The sequence below is a fragment of the Dendronephthya gigantea genome, unplaced genomic scaffold, assembly GCF_004324835.1.
Source record: "Dendronephthya gigantea isolate DGI-Jeju-01 unplaced genomic scaffold, DenGig_1.0 000022F, whole genome shotgun sequence".
In the NCBI taxonomy this organism is placed as follows: Eukaryota; Metazoa; Cnidaria; class Anthozoa; order Malacalcyonacea; family Nephtheidae; genus Dendronephthya; species Dendronephthya gigantea.
In genome coordinates, this window is record NW_021163032.1 from 1,276,758 (window position 1) to 1,293,334 (window position 16,577).

The 16,577-nt window shown below is 37.1% G+C and overlaps 3 protein-coding genes across 3 annotated transcripts; all 3 read right to left on the reverse strand.

The window, feature by feature from the left end:
- Positions 1–28: 28 nt before the first annotated feature.
- On the reverse strand, positions 29–4,600 carry LOC114522192 (protein phosphatase 1A-like). Its single transcript, XM_028542824.1, has 6 exons — positions 3,425–4,600; positions 2,110–2,187; positions 1,975–2,014; positions 1,719–1,827; positions 1,163–1,247; positions 29–1,068 (listed from the first exon to the last, which is right to left on the reverse strand). The coding sequence occupies exons 1-5, from the start codon at positions 4,274–4,276 to the stop codon at positions 1,181–1,183; spliced, it is 1,146 nt and encodes a 381-aa protein (XP_028398625.1). The 5' UTR covers positions 4,277–4,600; the 3' UTR covers positions 29–1,068; positions 1,163–1,180.
- A 411-nt stretch (positions 4,601–5,011) lies between these two features.
- LOC114522190 (zinc transporter 6-like) lies at positions 5,012–10,010 on the reverse strand. Its single transcript, XM_028542823.1, has 16 exons — positions 9,774–10,010; positions 9,541–9,584; positions 9,106–9,192; positions 8,940–9,024; positions 8,715–8,757; positions 8,553–8,618; positions 8,396–8,476; positions 8,247–8,282; positions 7,971–8,065; positions 7,793–7,841; positions 7,419–7,538; positions 7,058–7,160; positions 6,595–6,642; positions 5,782–5,850; positions 5,618–5,662; positions 5,012–5,383 (listed from the first exon to the last, which is right to left on the reverse strand). The coding sequence occupies exons 1-16, from the start codon at positions 10,003–10,005 to the stop codon at positions 5,213–5,215; spliced, it is 1,374 nt and encodes a 457-aa protein (XP_028398624.1). The 5' UTR covers positions 10,006–10,010; the 3' UTR covers positions 5,012–5,212.
- Positions 10,011–11,388: 1,378 nt separating this feature from the next.
- On the reverse strand, positions 11,389–14,642 carry LOC114522209 (putative E3 ubiquitin-protein ligase UBR7). Its single transcript, XM_028542842.1, has 10 exons — positions 14,451–14,642; positions 14,042–14,181; positions 13,869–13,929; positions 13,691–13,786; positions 13,465–13,518; positions 13,139–13,384; positions 12,596–12,847; positions 12,308–12,476; positions 12,131–12,192; positions 11,389–11,815 (listed from the first exon to the last, which is right to left on the reverse strand). Exons 1-10 carry the CDS (start codon positions 14,577–14,579, stop codon positions 11,723–11,725), a joined length of 1,302 nt encoding a protein of 433 aa, XP_028398643.1. The 5' UTR covers positions 14,580–14,642; the 3' UTR covers positions 11,389–11,722.
- Between the last annotated feature and the right edge of the window lie 1,935 nt (positions 14,643–16,577).

Genomic DNA, 16,577 nt, shown 5'->3' on the forward strand with positions numbered 1-16,577 from the left:
AAGTCCTTCAATGTTTTAACATTTTTATGTTCCAAACATTCGATATCTTATTTTCAAATGTGCATAATTTAATTTTAACTAGTCAGTTACCACCAAAGAAAGTTTTGACCACAACAAACTCGCTACGACAAGGCAATGAATTTATTTTCTGTAAACAGGCTAGCGAGAGATATATTAGCAGCGTAGTTTGGTATAAATAATTTCTACAATTTTTACCAGAAAAATAGCGATGTAATATGGCACACGAACAACAAGTTCTACAAACGAAACTCCCCCGGCATAAAAACGTTAACTGCCCCATGTTTCTTGCGAAGTCCTGTCACTCCTGTGTTACTCTACTATACGCTACATCGTGCGTAACATGACGTATTGCTAGGTTTGTTGAAATTTGCAAAGTGCGTTGTTGAAGCACTAAAAAGAACATGTTAGAATGATAAGGACTACAAAAAAACTTATACACCAGTTGTGTAAATAGTGCTGTGGCAACTACTGAGCAATTTAATTTCAGTAATAAGTGTTCTTAAAAAATCAAATGTGTTTCAAATTATATGCGACAGCAAAAAAATTTTAGCAAATGTTTTAGGATAGTTTTCTGCCGAATCACAAATCATTTTCTCAACTAAATCATGACGGAATTAAATTGTGTCTTATCTAAATATTGATGTAACCATGAATGCTGATGTCACCATAATGCTGACATCAGCAAGACTGCTACAAATAATGCTGACATCAGCCCCAATCCTGGGGCACAGATTACCTATATTTGGGTATATTGATGGGCTCCATATCTCAATAATGACCACATGTGCTTTGTAAGTTTGTAGCAGAGTACTTGGGAAAAAGACTTGGGAGAGTAATTCTAGGAATTCCCTTGTTGTACGCATGACATACTGCTCGCTATATCTCCTTGTTGTAATTAGAAAGGATGCAAGATGCTAATGTACTGCTCGCCAACAGATTCAAACCATCATCAACAGCTAATACAAATCAACACTAACGAATAATGTTTCTTTTGATTTTCACCAGGGTTTCAAAACATGCCATTCCTGTCTTTAGTGGGGTGAAAATCTGCAACAAAAAGGACAGATGTTCGGTTTAGGGATGGAAACACATACATTCGTTTTTTTTTATGTTTGGATATAAATATAATATAGCAACTCACAAAATTGGGAGGAAATGTTCATGTTTCACTTTTTAAACCTTGTTCTCCTTTCACTTGGTTTAATGTTTCTTCTATTAAGTTTTTCCTGGAAAAATTCCAAGAAAAACACATTAATCACATCATTTTGCAAACTACTTTTAAACATGATGTATGCAAGTTATCTCATGCAAGTAATTGAATATATAAACATATAGTTCTTATAATCACAAGATAATGTCTGATTGGCATCTCAATAATAGTAATGGACAGTTACCTCTTGATTTTAAATGCATAATATCATGGTAACTTATTAAGATTTTAAGGAACTGTATACTTTTATAGAAATGCATATTGACTTATTCATGTGAACTAATACAGGATTGAAAGAGTTGATAATAAATTATGACATGTATGAATGTATGATGTATGAATGTATGATGTATGAATGTATGATGTATGAATGTATGATGCATGCATAATTGATGTTAAGACATCCTTACAACAAGTATACAAATTTTTTTGTGTTTCACACAAACAATCAAAGAAACACTTGTTTCTAGGCTTTTCAAACACATACTTTGACGAAAGACCTCCGCCAGGAGGGAGTCCTTCGATCGTCTCATTTGCCAGGGTCTGCATGACATGTGTTAGGTCAAGTTCATCTGGATCACATTTTGAGGAAATGTCTGTTCAAAACAAAGTGATATTATAGGAAAAATTACATCATGTAAAATAACCAATAAGTCACAAAATGCACTAAATATGCTTTTCAAACATCTTGCCACCCCATGATGATTAACTAGTTTCAAAAGTTTTGTGTAGTTCACATTTACCTTTTACACGCTCTTCTAAGTGTTTGTTTAATTGCTTTTCCTACAACCACACAATTTGCACATAAATAATTATGGACTTTGACCATGTCATGGTGAGGAATATCAGGGAAGAAATTAAAGTATTTCAAAACTCACCTTTTCAATGGCTGTCGGACAAGGCGTTGGTGCACTGGGAAACGCAACAAGTATGACACTCATGTTATCGCGACTGCCCTGAAATAATAAAAAATTCACATTGAACTGTCTTGCATGATGAAGTAAGATGTTCTAATGCAACACAGTGTAGATCAGTCATTGGCAGGTAATTACATGGAACCTAAACCCAAAAACATTTTCTTCCAAACCACCTGCTTCTAAAATTGTAGAGTAGGGCAAAAATTGCACCTGGTATTATTATACAAAACAGTAATCTCAGCACACTCACTGCATTTTTTATGTTTTTAGTATGTATTTAAATAACTACTTTAGTTCCTTGCAAAGTTTGCTCATGCATTTTGTTGATCAGAAGTGCATTCCACACCCGCATTTGAGCTAGCTGACTTCTCAGCAAACCTGATCTTGTCAAGTAGTTGTCAAAATGCAAGCATTTTGAGTTAAAACTGATTTGACAATAGAAGAAATTGAAAACCCAAACAAAGCTATATCAAAGACAAAACTGCCTTTAGTCTGAATTCATCAAACTGCATGTATAATGCCTAAGTTAATTGTGGGGAATTTACAGTAAGAACGCGTTTTTATTAACCAAGAAATCCCCAACAGAATTTGATAAAGCCATTTCCCTATGAATGGAATATAAAAGATGCTTTTTGACAACAAGGTCAACATAGGAAATTACAAATGCCTATAAATAGCATGGAACAGGTGAAACTGCAAGTGCTTAATATGCAAGCAATGCAGCATATTTATACAAATTTAATGAATTGCTTTACTTCCTTCGTATGATAAGGATAGAACTTTTAAGAAAACACCGAGAAATAAGTGGAACACAATTACAGCGAACCCCGAGACATTTCATGCGGGTCACATGAGCTGAACAAATTGACATAATAACCCACTTCGAGGAAACGCGTGCTGGTTTCTGCGAAATCGTACACCGCGAATCCGAAATTGACATATTTTATAGAAATGGACAGAATTTTTGCGGCAAATCGTCTCGCTGTGTCGGAGCAAAAAGCCATACACGATTAGATCATTCGGATTATTAAATCACTTCCTATTATCTTGCAAAAGATACAAGCTTTACATATTTTTCAAGCAAGGCAATTGGCGCTTTCTAATACTAAAATATCAAAACTTGCCGCCAAAATATCGCATGAAATCGATGACTTTTTAAATAACACATTTTGAAATTCGTGAAATGGATCTCCAGATCGTAATATTCAAAGCGTAAACTAGCCACATATCGAGCGGACTACGGTGAAGTTTGATTTTACAATGCAAATATACTTACTTTAGCGAGGCACGTATCCATGAGTTCGTTGCAAACAAAAACTAGATCATCGGAAATCATCATTTTCGCTCGGATAAAACCAATAACTTCGTCGTTGGTCATAACATCCCAGACTCCATCACAAGCCAACAGCAAGAACTCGTCGCCGTTTTCGCGTCTTAAGCAAGAAACCTCCGGCTCGGGGGAAACAAGCTGTTCCGTGGCGGATAAATTCGACTCCATTTTGTATTCAAAATCGCCAAGTGCTCGCGAAACGGCGAGCGAGCCATTTATTCGTTGAATCATAACACTTCCTCCCGCCTTTTCGATTCGGCTCTTCTCCTCGGGATTTACAGGCTTGTGATCGGCAGTTGCAAACGCCTGCTTTCCATCTCGGCAGTAAATTGCTCGCGAGTCGCCACAATTGCCAAAGTACACATGCGATTGTGAGACGAGAACGACAACAGCGGTCGAACCACTTTTCTCCCCTTCGTCTATAATGTTTCGTATGTTCTTGTCCAACTCGATAAACGACGTCCGCACAGCCTCTCTGGCGAGTTCCGTGTGGTCGTCGGACGGCTGTTTGCCGTTCGCTTGTGATTTTTCGGCCGCCTTTCTAAAAATCTCGCTCCCAACGATAGCATCGAGAAGATGCTCTGAACAGTATTTGCTGACATAAGCTCCAGCATGCCCATCAAAAACTCCGAAAAACGACCATGAGTCAAACCCGTTCGGCAGTCCTATTCTTGCAGTGTCGGCGTCCTCCATCTCAACACGCCAACCCTGCATTGCCGAGGTAGCATATCGCAATCCATTACCTCTGCCAGAGTTTGTACGTTTTTCTATCTTCGGTTTGTCAAGGAATGCACCCATTCAAGTCATCAATCGGTACTCAATATTAGCAAAATGTTTCGGGTCAAAACTCGTATCTATAGCGCCAAAAACGTCGCTAAAACATGAACCGATAGGCAAACTTTCATAGGATATACAGTAAACTGTCGAGTCATGAACTTTGGTGAGGTTAACCTGCTTTAAAATCGTGATTCGGTTGGGTAATAACTCAAAAGGAAGCCATTTTACTTCTCTCAAAGTACGCAATAATCTCACTGAGCGGTTTATCAAGCTTGGTAACCTCGCCCACCCGTTACCAGGAACAGGTACGCGCAACTTATGACGTAATTTTACATTAAACAATTAAATTCCACTGTTAAATTCACTGCTATCAGTGATTATCAGTTGTTTAAATCAATTCAATTCATTTCATCGATATATGTGACATTAACGGCTTATTTTTGCAAGTCACGACGATTGCTCTATTCGTCGAAGCATTCTGCTTGTTCCGTTTTAATCAGCTACTAATATTAATTTAAGGCTTTACGAGTTTTTGCAAGTACCAAGAAATGATAAATTTCAATCAAGCCCCAGCAAATTAATCTCTGCTTACTATAACATCCATATTACGCAACGGTTAATAATAAACAGGAGTGACAGGATAATGCAACTTCTTTGCTGGGCGGAACTTTTTCTCACAAGGAAAAGTTTTTGATTTTCCTGTGTTTGTAAGCTCCCACACAGAACTAGTTGGAAAGACAAGGTCAAGGAACAATACCTGTGGTAATGTAACTTCAATTTAGAGCAACTTTAAATACAAATATTTGCATAAACCATTTCAGTTTTTCACTGAGCAACTATACTTTAAAAGTCAATATTAAAAAGTATTTCAGGAAGACGTGATATTTTCAGTTGCAGAAAAAATGACGACATCCCTCATTATATTCGGTCGATTTTCAATCAGTCTCACAAACTTCACTAGGTGACCGGGGGTCGATGCGAGTGCTCGTGCGATTTCACGGCAGGGGGGTTCGTCCGCATCGTGTACGTCATTGCGCTTCCGGTTCGACTCCAGTCCTCTTTAAACACTTGCACGGTTAAATCAGTGACATGACCAGCAAGTTTATTGGTCACATGGGCAAGCACCAACTGTGAAGAAATAGAATGATGTACAGAGCGCTATTGGCGCAGTCGATTTCCCTAATAGTATCATATTGAAGTTTGTCTACACTTGCAACTTTCTACTTCTGATCGATAGGAACGAGCTGAGATATCATCAAAGTTGAGACTAAGGGAACTAAGGGGCCAATAGATCGCATCATTCTCAGCTAAATCACTTTATCGCATTCATCAAAAGAAGAGCTTTTATACTGCGGAACTGACCTGTTCATCGGCGTCTCTTCTAACACGAACATGTAACGAACCAACCTATAAATGCTTATACCGATAATTACTGGTTCTCTAGTAGCTAATATGAGTAGTAAAAACTTATAATCAATATTTTCCGATGGCTGCAAAGCAAGCCTGTAAAAAATGCGATATTTTACCAGCGTTCCAAACGACAGTGTCCAAAAATGCTCGTTCCTAAACTCCAAAACCCCATCGAGTGTTAAAGCCTACAAAGAGATAAAAATTGAATATCCTGTCAGTTCTTTTATCATTCAAATGATTTTGCAACTTCTCTCGTTGCAATTTCTTCTCAATTTCGCACGAGAACGTGTTGAAAGGAGAACCACTTTCTCTAAACAAGCCTTACAGCTGTAGAGATTCATGTAGAGAATCATGCATTTGTGGACAAAAATTCGACGACTAGCGAAGAACAAAACTCGCTTAAGAGAACCCCGCACTCATTAAACTGACGTGACAGTTTTCTGGAAAACTTTAATTTTGTTTAATAATACCTAATAAAGTTGTTTTCTCGACTGATATAAATTAAATTCGCAGGAAATTGTGTTCAGAATCGACATGCCGCCATCTTTTTCATTATGGTAAGTTATATTGCATTCCCGGTGCTAAAAAAGCGAGTCACTAATGAATATTATAAATATTTTAATGACAGACTCTTCAAGGGAGAGATATAAGATGAAGTTGACACGAAAACAACGTCTCGAAATATTGGACCTTTGTTGATAGTGCTAAGATATGTTTGCTGAAAGATATAACGGTTCTGCTCGACTTTTTTTAACTAGAAACGAAGGTTGACTTTTTTCAAGTGAAAAGACACGCTCAATCTGGTAAGTTTGATCACGGCGCAGTAAAATACGTTTAATATAACATGTATAAAGTAAAATATATTTCTATACACGAGAGATGTTGAATTAATTATGATTACATGCACTACTTCATGCAACATACAGTACCTCTCTCATGCATTTATCAACTTGATTCATTACGACTTGAGGACATGTCTAAAAGATAGAGGCATATGTCATATTGCTTTATTGGGTTCGTATACACGACAAAAAACGCTCAAGTTGTTCCCGGTTGATGAGAACAGGTCTCAACAATGTTGTGCTGCACCCCATGAACAACGTTGTGAACATTGTTCTACCTTGTTACGCTTAACAATATTGCAACATGTTGTTGACATTGTTCATGGGGTGCAGCACAACATTGTTGAGACCTGTTCTCATCAATCGGGAACAACTTGAGCGTTTTTTGTCGTGTACCAAGCAATCCAAAGCCCCTGATTCGCTTAGTTCATACTTCATACTCGATGGGGGTTCCGTCGCACATGGACGGGAAGGAATAAGCGTGGGGGTTGGGGACCCCCTGTACCCAACCGCCCCTCCTATAAATATTGAATATATTCTATTTTCCAACCTGTAGTAATACATGACCACTGTATATCGCGAGAGGAAGCATCGTCGCCCACGTCAACAAAGCGATGGCAATAGCTGCTAATGTATCGGCCAAATAATAATTTCTGTTAAGAAATAATGAAAAAAACCCACAAATTTTATGTAACTGTCATTCATACAGAAGATACAATATGCATCATTTCATTTTGACTTTGTGATTGAATTCAATAGCACTAGCCTGAATCATAACCCCTCCCCACAAAAAAAACAACAAACAATGATAACTGTAGGATTTCACATACAGACTATTTCAAATACAGTATTTGAAAAATTGTAGTCGCTTTTTTTACGTTTTTAGTCCTTGCACAAAACAAAGAACTTACTTGTAATCGATACAGAAAGTTGTAACAACAACAGCAATGGCACCGACTAGAGCAACCAAAGCAAACGGATTGACCCTTGCAATCAGGAAATTTCCCAAAGGTGGGAAAACTCCACAAATGCTGAAAGAGACCCACAATAATTCTGGTGTTTGTGAATAAAATGACAGAAAACAATGGAATTGAACAACCAGCCCTATTAGTTCTTATTCTGTTTGCAATAATTTAAGATTGATACTTTGTCACTTCTATAATGAATTGCTTTAACTATGGCTATATGGCAGGTGGTTGGTGAAAAGTAGAGAAACACTTTTCAAGCTGTAGCAGATCCAAATATCAGTGGATTAGGCACAGTGGAAAAACAAGTGATCACTAACCTGTGACCTACATCCATCAGGGCATCTTGAAGCCAATTTGATGTTGAGGCTGTTCAAATAATTGTATCATAAATAAAATAATTATATTATGTATAAAGCATTTTTTAAATCTAGAAGTGACTGCAAAATTTCCCATGTTGTGCCTATATATGCTTCAGTATTATTACATTTAACAAACCTTTGAGAACTTGGTTGAATGGTTTATTGGTCGTTCCATATGTTACGACTAAGTGAACCATCAAGCCTACACATGTCACCACCATTAACTGATCACTACAAAGCCAAAACAGGTTTTTCAAGCTGGTTATCAAACAAATGAAGAGGGTATACTGAGAGAGGGATTAGGAAAATGCCACACTATCACCGATTGTTGCTCCTTTAATCCAATAGGAAGCCCAAGTAAGTGCTGCCAACAGCTAAAGAGTCAGTTTATAGTCACTGCTATACTACTTACGTGTTGACCTCTGGTGGTATTAATATTCTCTCCATACTAAAAGATTATTGAAAACAGATTAAGGTTAAACAGATTAAGATTAAACAGATTGAACTAAACAATTGAAAAGCCATATTATCACACCAACTATTCAAGGAATAACTACATACCTTTCCTTAATAACAAATAAAGCTCCAAAAATTGCCAACATGGTTGAGGCAAAGACAGCTAAAACCTCAACCCTTGCAAACCTTTAAGAATAATTATGCTACAGTTAGAAACATTGCACTTTACATACAGTACATAATCTATAAAATAGTATCTTACCCAAAAGTAAAATTTGAGCTGGGATTTTGCAAGGAAATCCATACAGAAAGAAAGCAAGTCAGCAAACTACAGAAAAAATGAAAAATATAATATCTTACTTTACAAGTAGAGAAGGGTACATATTAATTTTCATTTTATGTTTGGCAAAACAAAATGAAGTACCTGAGGAAATCAAACACTGTCAGATAGGTAAAAGCTGTCAATGCTAAAGATATACAGTTATACAAACATTTTCAATCATTAGATTAACAAAATTTATCACATAGCTTAAAACAATGTAAGAAACCTTGCATTTAATATATAGTTGCAGGCAGTTTTGGGGAGGAGAACATTTATATGTTTGTATACTCTTGCATGTATATATAATAGCTCAGGAATAAACCGTACCCATGCTATTGGAAATTCTACAATATGAAAACAAGAAGATTGTACATAGAAGATTTAAACACCCCAGGTAAATGATTCTCCAACTCTGCAATAAAAATGTTACAAAACAGTAAAACATCAGGTGTTTTCATCTGAAAGTTCATTTCATACTGGTCAGTCATCACACCTGTTTTTCGGAGAGTACAGACTTGAGGAACTCATTGATAAGTTTCTTGACTTTAGATGATTTTCTATTGAAGGGTTGGATCACACTCTAAGTAATAAAAAAGGGTATCTGCTGTAATGATTCTAATATTTAGAGAGGGTTGTTTACATAAAAAAATATAGAATCAATTGTCCAAAGTACAGTTAAGGTGTTTTCTTCACACTTTAACATCAAATAAACTGAAACTGTATGTCTAGTATCAACAAGGTAACCATGTTCTATTGTGTTTACCATCATTTATATATCATGATAAGTTCAGAATTAATGAATAATGAACAATGTACATTGTACAATGTACACTGACAATTTGAAAGGATATAGGAATTAAACACCCTACATGGCCTACAATATGTCTTGCACCTAATTTCACACAATCTAGAAATGCTATATTCTTACCAACAAGTTATGTTGATGCTCACTTTGAGAGGAAACGGCACCACCTAAATTGCAAAATTTACTAAATGACCCCTTTGTTTTATATACCATAAAAATTCTGTTTATATTTATAAAAAATGACCGTCGTTTTTAATCGCTCACATACATAAATTATCGCTTACTCTATAAAACCCATGCAACACCTCTCAAGACACATCATCAATGAAATTTAATCAGATTTTTTGAAAACATACCTCTTGTATCAACTTGTACTCGTTGTCTGAACATTTGAACTCCTTCACTGTTCTCCGGCATTTCAACGACAAACGAATCCTTTTCACCACTGATCCTTCCCTTTGAACCCTTTAATTCGTTAATGCTGATGGCGGTCGCCTTTTCCATCATTAAATTCACATCAAATTCGCCCAAAGAAGGGCTCAAATATCGTCGATAGTTGCCCATGGCTGGTGTTGTGTAATCCGCCATTTTGTGGAAATATTTTTGTTTTTTACTTTTGTGAGCATGCGTATTTTGTAATTCTACGTGTCTATAGAAGATATAGGGGGGTTGTCCATTGTTCGTAGATTCTGCACTCCCCCCCCTCTTTGATTAAAACCCAGCTTACTCAAGCTCAAATCTAACTAATTAAGGTACCTTTTTCTGTTGTCCACTTATTTCTGGCAGACAAATGAGATGATTACCAGAGTTTAAGGTGTATTTATTGAGGATTGAAGTATTGAAGCATGCACTTTACTGGGTTGGCAAATATTTGTGACAAATAGGTGCTAGTTATATCAACTAAATTGAAATTACTTTGCCAAACAGGTTCTGTAGTAGTATTTAGCCAAATTATCATGCCCTGGTTCATCAGGACAAACAACAGAGTTCAACTCAGTACCTAGATACACCTGTTTCTGTGTTTCAGCTTTCACTCCTGATTTTTTTATTTATAAGATATGACAGTTACCCACTGACCCACTCCATCATTCTAATTATAATATGTGTTTCCCAGAAATATAGTCAGCTATTGTTGATCAATAGGAAAATGACTGTGTTTTCATTAGCAATCATTCTGGTACAGCTACAGGGAGAGAGCATTACCTAAGGCCTAACTTCTCTTTTCCAGCTAAAAAAATAGACTGAATAGTGTACCTTTGCACTCCTTGCATCACCTGTACTGGCCATCTCAGTTCATTAACGAAAAATAATTGGTACTCAGGTGCGAGGACAACCCAGAACCTAATATTTAAGTACAACCTAGCTGCTATGTAAAGTCATTTTATCAATGCTCTCCAAAGAAGCGAGAAGGTTTTTGACGAGATTCGTGATTGCTGTGGAACTTGGGTGTTTTGTCGGCGCGTACAGAGTTTGGCATAAGATGAACACAAGCCAAGGTAAAGGACAATTAAGATGACTAAAGAGGATTACTAAACTTCTATCAATCAGGAAATGATTATTTTAAAAATTCAACATATTCGCTGTGTGTTTTCATTGCTTTGATCGTTTGACATGAAAACGGCAACAATTTCATTTTGACGAATACTTTGTCTTCTAGATTATCGGAAATCAATGCACAAAGATTACCCGTCCGTATTGGAAAGTGAGTGTATTGGAAAAATTTTTAACCCAAAGACTGAGCATACGCAAATCCAAGGACATCAGCGTTTTACAGAATTATTTCCACATGCTTTTTCAGTGTTCTACCAAAGTGCGGAGAAATTTGCTGGGAATATGGATGTTCGAAAAGACGATTACAAATCATGGGGTGTCTCAACTGAATAAAAGGTCTTCAAATGAACTCACAGAGTGTGTAAAAACTGAAAAGGAAAGGAAAATGAATGAATACAACTAAGGAGATAATTGCCTGGAGATTTTTTTTGGTCACAACTACAATTTCTGTGAATAACAATGGAACAAGTGTTTATTACAGGGAAGAATTTTCTGGGAAACAAAATTGAAATTAACAACGCTTGCAAATGACTTTAAACATCTAAAGCAGTCAACAGAATGTTATACATAATTACATATAAAATATAGTGACCTAAAACTGAAAATTTCTTATTATTGAAAGGCAGGTTCTAAATTTGGGGAAACTTATCAAGTTGAGACATAATACTATGATATAATCTTCTATGTTTTATCTGATTTTTAGGCATAAACTATAAATACCACTATGTCTATGAACAATAATTGAATATGTTTATCATCTGCAGTAATGTGGAATGTTTCCAGAGTCTTTTTTCTTTTTGTCTTGAAGTTTTTGAAAGAAGCTTTGGATGTCTTCTTTTGTGACAGTCTAAAAAACAAGAAACAAGACTTGTAAATATATTACAACAGAAGATACTGCTGACAACAAATTTGAGCTGGTTATATGCAGAAAGTTTTAATTGGCTTATGCGTAATGGTACAGGTTGAGGCTTGAAATAGCTTACACTACCAATAGTTGCATTCAGGAAATTTATAAATATATATCTGTGGTAAGAGCGAGTGCCAAATTGGTTGGAGAGGATGCGATGAAGAATACCAGCCCTGGCATCCCTACATGTTCCATGTAATAACTGATCTCTGAGGCTGAATGTCATAGGTTTGTCTCCTGAAGTTTCATACATACCTTCCCCTCCTTAGCAAAGTCTGCCAAGTAACTTGTCAGCTGTGTCTTCATATCATTGTAACCTAAACACAGGGAGAAAACAAAAATAATAGCAAAAATGAGGCCAATAGCTCTTTGCACATTGGGCACACTTCCCTTCAGCAAAAAGCTGGATTCATGGATCTACAAAAATCTTACCATGAAGAATCTCAATTTGCTGTACCCTGCCAAGACTGTTTAATGCATTCAAACTGGAATCATATGAAGTGGATTGCTGATCTCTTCGAGACTGACCACGATCCTCATACGCTATTATCGTATCTGAGTCATCCATTAGAAACTCAACACCTTGCTCTTTGTACATATCCTGAAAAATTGTTGCTACAATTTTTGAGATGCATAACATGCACTGTACATTAAAGTCTTAATAATTCCACTTTCAATTAAATATTGATATGTAAATACTTGATACTCGTCATATCATACCTTGCATGACTGGCAATCGCACAACTTTGACCTCCACCCATTTTTCCAGTAAGTGCATTCAGCTTTCTTTTGTAAATTTTCAAGAAGCTTCTGATAGACACAACTGTCAGAGTCGTTGCTTTTCTCAGCACTCTCCTTGCTGTCATTTTCATCTTGGCATATTTTTTTGGATGATGTTTCACCGAGAATGTCAGCCTGCTTTCCATTAGCATTTTCGCTCAATTTTCTCTTTGGCGCTTTTTCGGGTGATGTCTAGATGTTTTAGTGTGAAAATTTGAGGATTTCAAGGTTTTACTGTTATATTTAAGGGAATTTAGCGAACGTAACATAGCTATGAATATCTGTTCAAAATTTCCTGAAACACTTCACAGTACTAACTATAATCATACTGCTATTTGCAATAAAACGCGCCGCATGCAGAATTTTTACCCTATGTAACTGTGAGTAGAGGTTAAAGTAACGTTGACTGCTAATAAACAACGGTAAAAATTCGGCTCGCGGTGCGTTTGATTGCAAATAGCAGTAAATAGTAAATACCGGTACCTTTTTTCCAGGACTGGCTTTAACAATATTGGCTGTGGAGGACATGCTATCTGCAGTCTTTTCTGTCACATCTTTGATACCCTCAATATCCACATTTTCATTGGTATCACTTTTCTTAATGGTGCAAATCTGTTGGTTTGGTACCGAATGTGGTAGATACGCTTGCAGAAAGCTGCTTTTCTTCATACATTGGTCACATATCATCTCACTGAAGTCACCATCGAATGGTGGTAGACTACCAAGATGCTATTGTGGTAAAACACCATTTAAAAACCAATTTTATAGATCTGTTTCTTCTTTGTAAATCATTAAAGAAAGCACCATACCCTTGAGTGGTACCAATCTTCACATGAGATACACTGTATCATTTCATCTTCAATCTAAAGTCATAATGAGAAAAATTTCAAAATGTTTTTGTCCATGGTAATGTAGATAAGATTCCTCATTTTGACATTCAAAACAATTCATTTTGTAGGTGTAGGTTAGGAATATTTGAAAAGGGTTGTGGAACTATTTCAGGAAGATAGAAGATGGGTATAGTGCCATATGTACCTCATCATCAGGGTCTGGGTAAGGTCGATGACATGAACAATAAAGACCTTTGAAGTTCTGATTGTATCTATTTTGTACATTTACAGCATCCTTGTTCTAAAAAAGAGAATTATAATTTTGATTCAACTGTCAAGGTATTAAACAGAATTACAAAGTGTTTTACTGTATAAGGCAATACCTTCTGCAATTTGCATTCAAAGTTGGAAAATTTCTCGTTGCCACAGTCACAACGAAAATTCCTGGATAAAGAAACTTTAAAATGAGCAAACATCTGCAATTTCAAACAACTTTTTTCTGAGTGGACACTATCTTGTTCAGATATAATACTAAACTACCAAAATTTTATATTACCTTTTGGTATAAAGCTCCACCAGTTCATGACCATCATGACAGGAAAGGCTGCAGGCCAGGCAGACGCCTGCTGAATCATTTTCAGGTGTAGCTGGTGTGCAGGTTAGGCACGCATAGAGTGCTTGTCGTCTTACATAACCCTATATTGGTATATTCACATTTAATGTCACTAAGAGAGAGGTCTATTCACCATGATTTATATTTGCTATGAACTCACGAGAAGTAACCCAGCCCCCCCCCCGAACATATGTAATCTTTCAATGTTTCCAGGGGGGTTAATCACTCTGATGAGCATACTAGTTACAAACAGACTTCTGCATGACAGACGTCTATGCCTAAAGCATGAACATCATGAAAAAAGACGTCCATGAGTTCTGATCGATTCAAACGACCGAAATCGTACGTATACCTTGTCATAAGTACAATTTTGATCATCGCTGTCGCCAAATACTGCATTAGCTTCTTCTTCTAACTCGTTGTCTTCCGCCAACACATCGACCATAGACACCTCGTCATTTTCAAACTGACCCGAGGACATTATCTGTCTGGATTTTTACACGAAAAATGACCGAAATTTCTGAAATGTTTTGTTATTGAAGAAGTATTCAAAATGGCGCCAGCGCGCCAAAAATAGTGCATCCACTTTCAAATTGACATTTCCATCAAGTAAGGCTGGAATTTCCATAAATTGAACAAAAATTGGTCCAGAAAATCACGATTTATTGTAATTGATCCTGAATATTTTCTCTGAAAAAAATATATAAAGAACGCGAGAATTAATTAAACAAAAAGTTTAATTAATTAGGTTTTACCCCAAGCAAACAAAAGGAGTCGATTGGCTGATTCTATTGTTACATTGTTCTATTGTATTGTTCTCCATAGTCCATAACTTATGAATAAATGAAAACTTCGTCGCTTTTCTTACCAAACTAAAATTCTCATTCCCCTTACTTCCGTGCACGATGGTTGAGTTTAAAGATAATTTCGGTAAATTCGACCATGGTCGAATACGCCGTTTTCCGGTACACTTGACCATGGTCGAATACGCCATTTTCTACACGAGTAGAACTTGATCAAACTTTATTACAATGTTTACAAAAAGGAGTTTTTCCAACACAATCCGCTTATTACATCTATACATCACTTCCTGCCCTATTGAATCTAATTCCAGTGCCATTACCAAACGGTCCTAAACTGGCAGTCTGCACTTTCGTTCCAATTACTACAGTTTCAGCTTGTAAATCACATTTCGGCTCTGGCGGTTTCGGAAAGCTTGAAGCCAAAAGAACTGTTGCCAACGCTGTCGCCATTTTATTTGAAGCTGATTCGGTCTCCATGGATTTTTCGTATCTGTCTAAAGCTTTCAAGCAAGCCTTCCTTTCGCTTTTCAACAGGGCAATCTGCTTCTCCAGCAGCCCTACGCGAGCTTCTTTGAAACAAAACTCGTTTTCCTTTCGCTTATTTTCCAGTTCAATGTCTGCTTTCTTGCATTCACTAAAACATTTGCTTTCGAGTACGTCCATAAATTCGCGAAACGATTCGCCCAGCTTATCCAACTTTTCCTCAAGTTCAACAGATTCCTCTACGCCAAGAAGAAGTTGCTCTTTGCACTGCACCAAATTGACTACGACAGCGAGCAGTTCGTCGCTAAGAATGGTGGACACATTTGATCCAAAAGCATTATCAAAATCTTTGCCGTTTTCACTCACCCGACTGTTGCAACCCGCATGCAACGATCCTTTTTCTTTCTCCTTTGCCAGAGACTCAGCAGAAAGACTTTCTTCTCTTCCGAAGAGAACCACATCGATTCGAATGCCAATTTCATCTGCCTCTTTCCGTTTCTTCGCCAACGTGTTCTTAAGCAGGCTTAAGCGGTACTCTTCGTACGCAAGCTTTTCCTTCATATACTTGTTCATTTCTTCGGTAGATTTCATAGGCACGGGCTCGCTTGAGGGGACACTACAAATCAAAGATAATGAGGAAGTAGATGAGATGGGACGGTTGTTCAAAAGCCGGTTAGCTTCACCCTGGGTTAACTCAAATTTTCACATCAATTTTTTTAATCGAAGAGAGCTGTGGAAGAGCTGTGGGGTGCATTAATTTTCAACTTTTCATTGGTGACATATTATGCTCCCAGAGGGGACTGGTGCGGTGCAGTAATTAAGTTCCTAGGGGAGAGTAGTGGGTGCAGTAATCAATTAAAATTTGTATTGGTATCATTTACCTCGTGTTGACATTAAACGGATTTCCCGCGAAACTTTTCAGTCGTTGAAACATCGCGTGGATTAAGTTGATTCCCATGTGAACTCCCAATCTGATCTGGAAATCCGGGAAGTCTTTACGTTGTTTGAGCAAGATGCTGTACTTATCGAGCACACTGTTTATGTACCTCATCTCACGGGCGCCGGCAACACGGTCCTCCAGATCTTGAACGATGTGAGAATAGCCACGGACCAATTCCTTATAATTCTCCAAGGACGTCTCTAGCTTGGTCTGTTCTAACTTGAGCGAGCGATTCTCAGCTTTTAACTTCTCG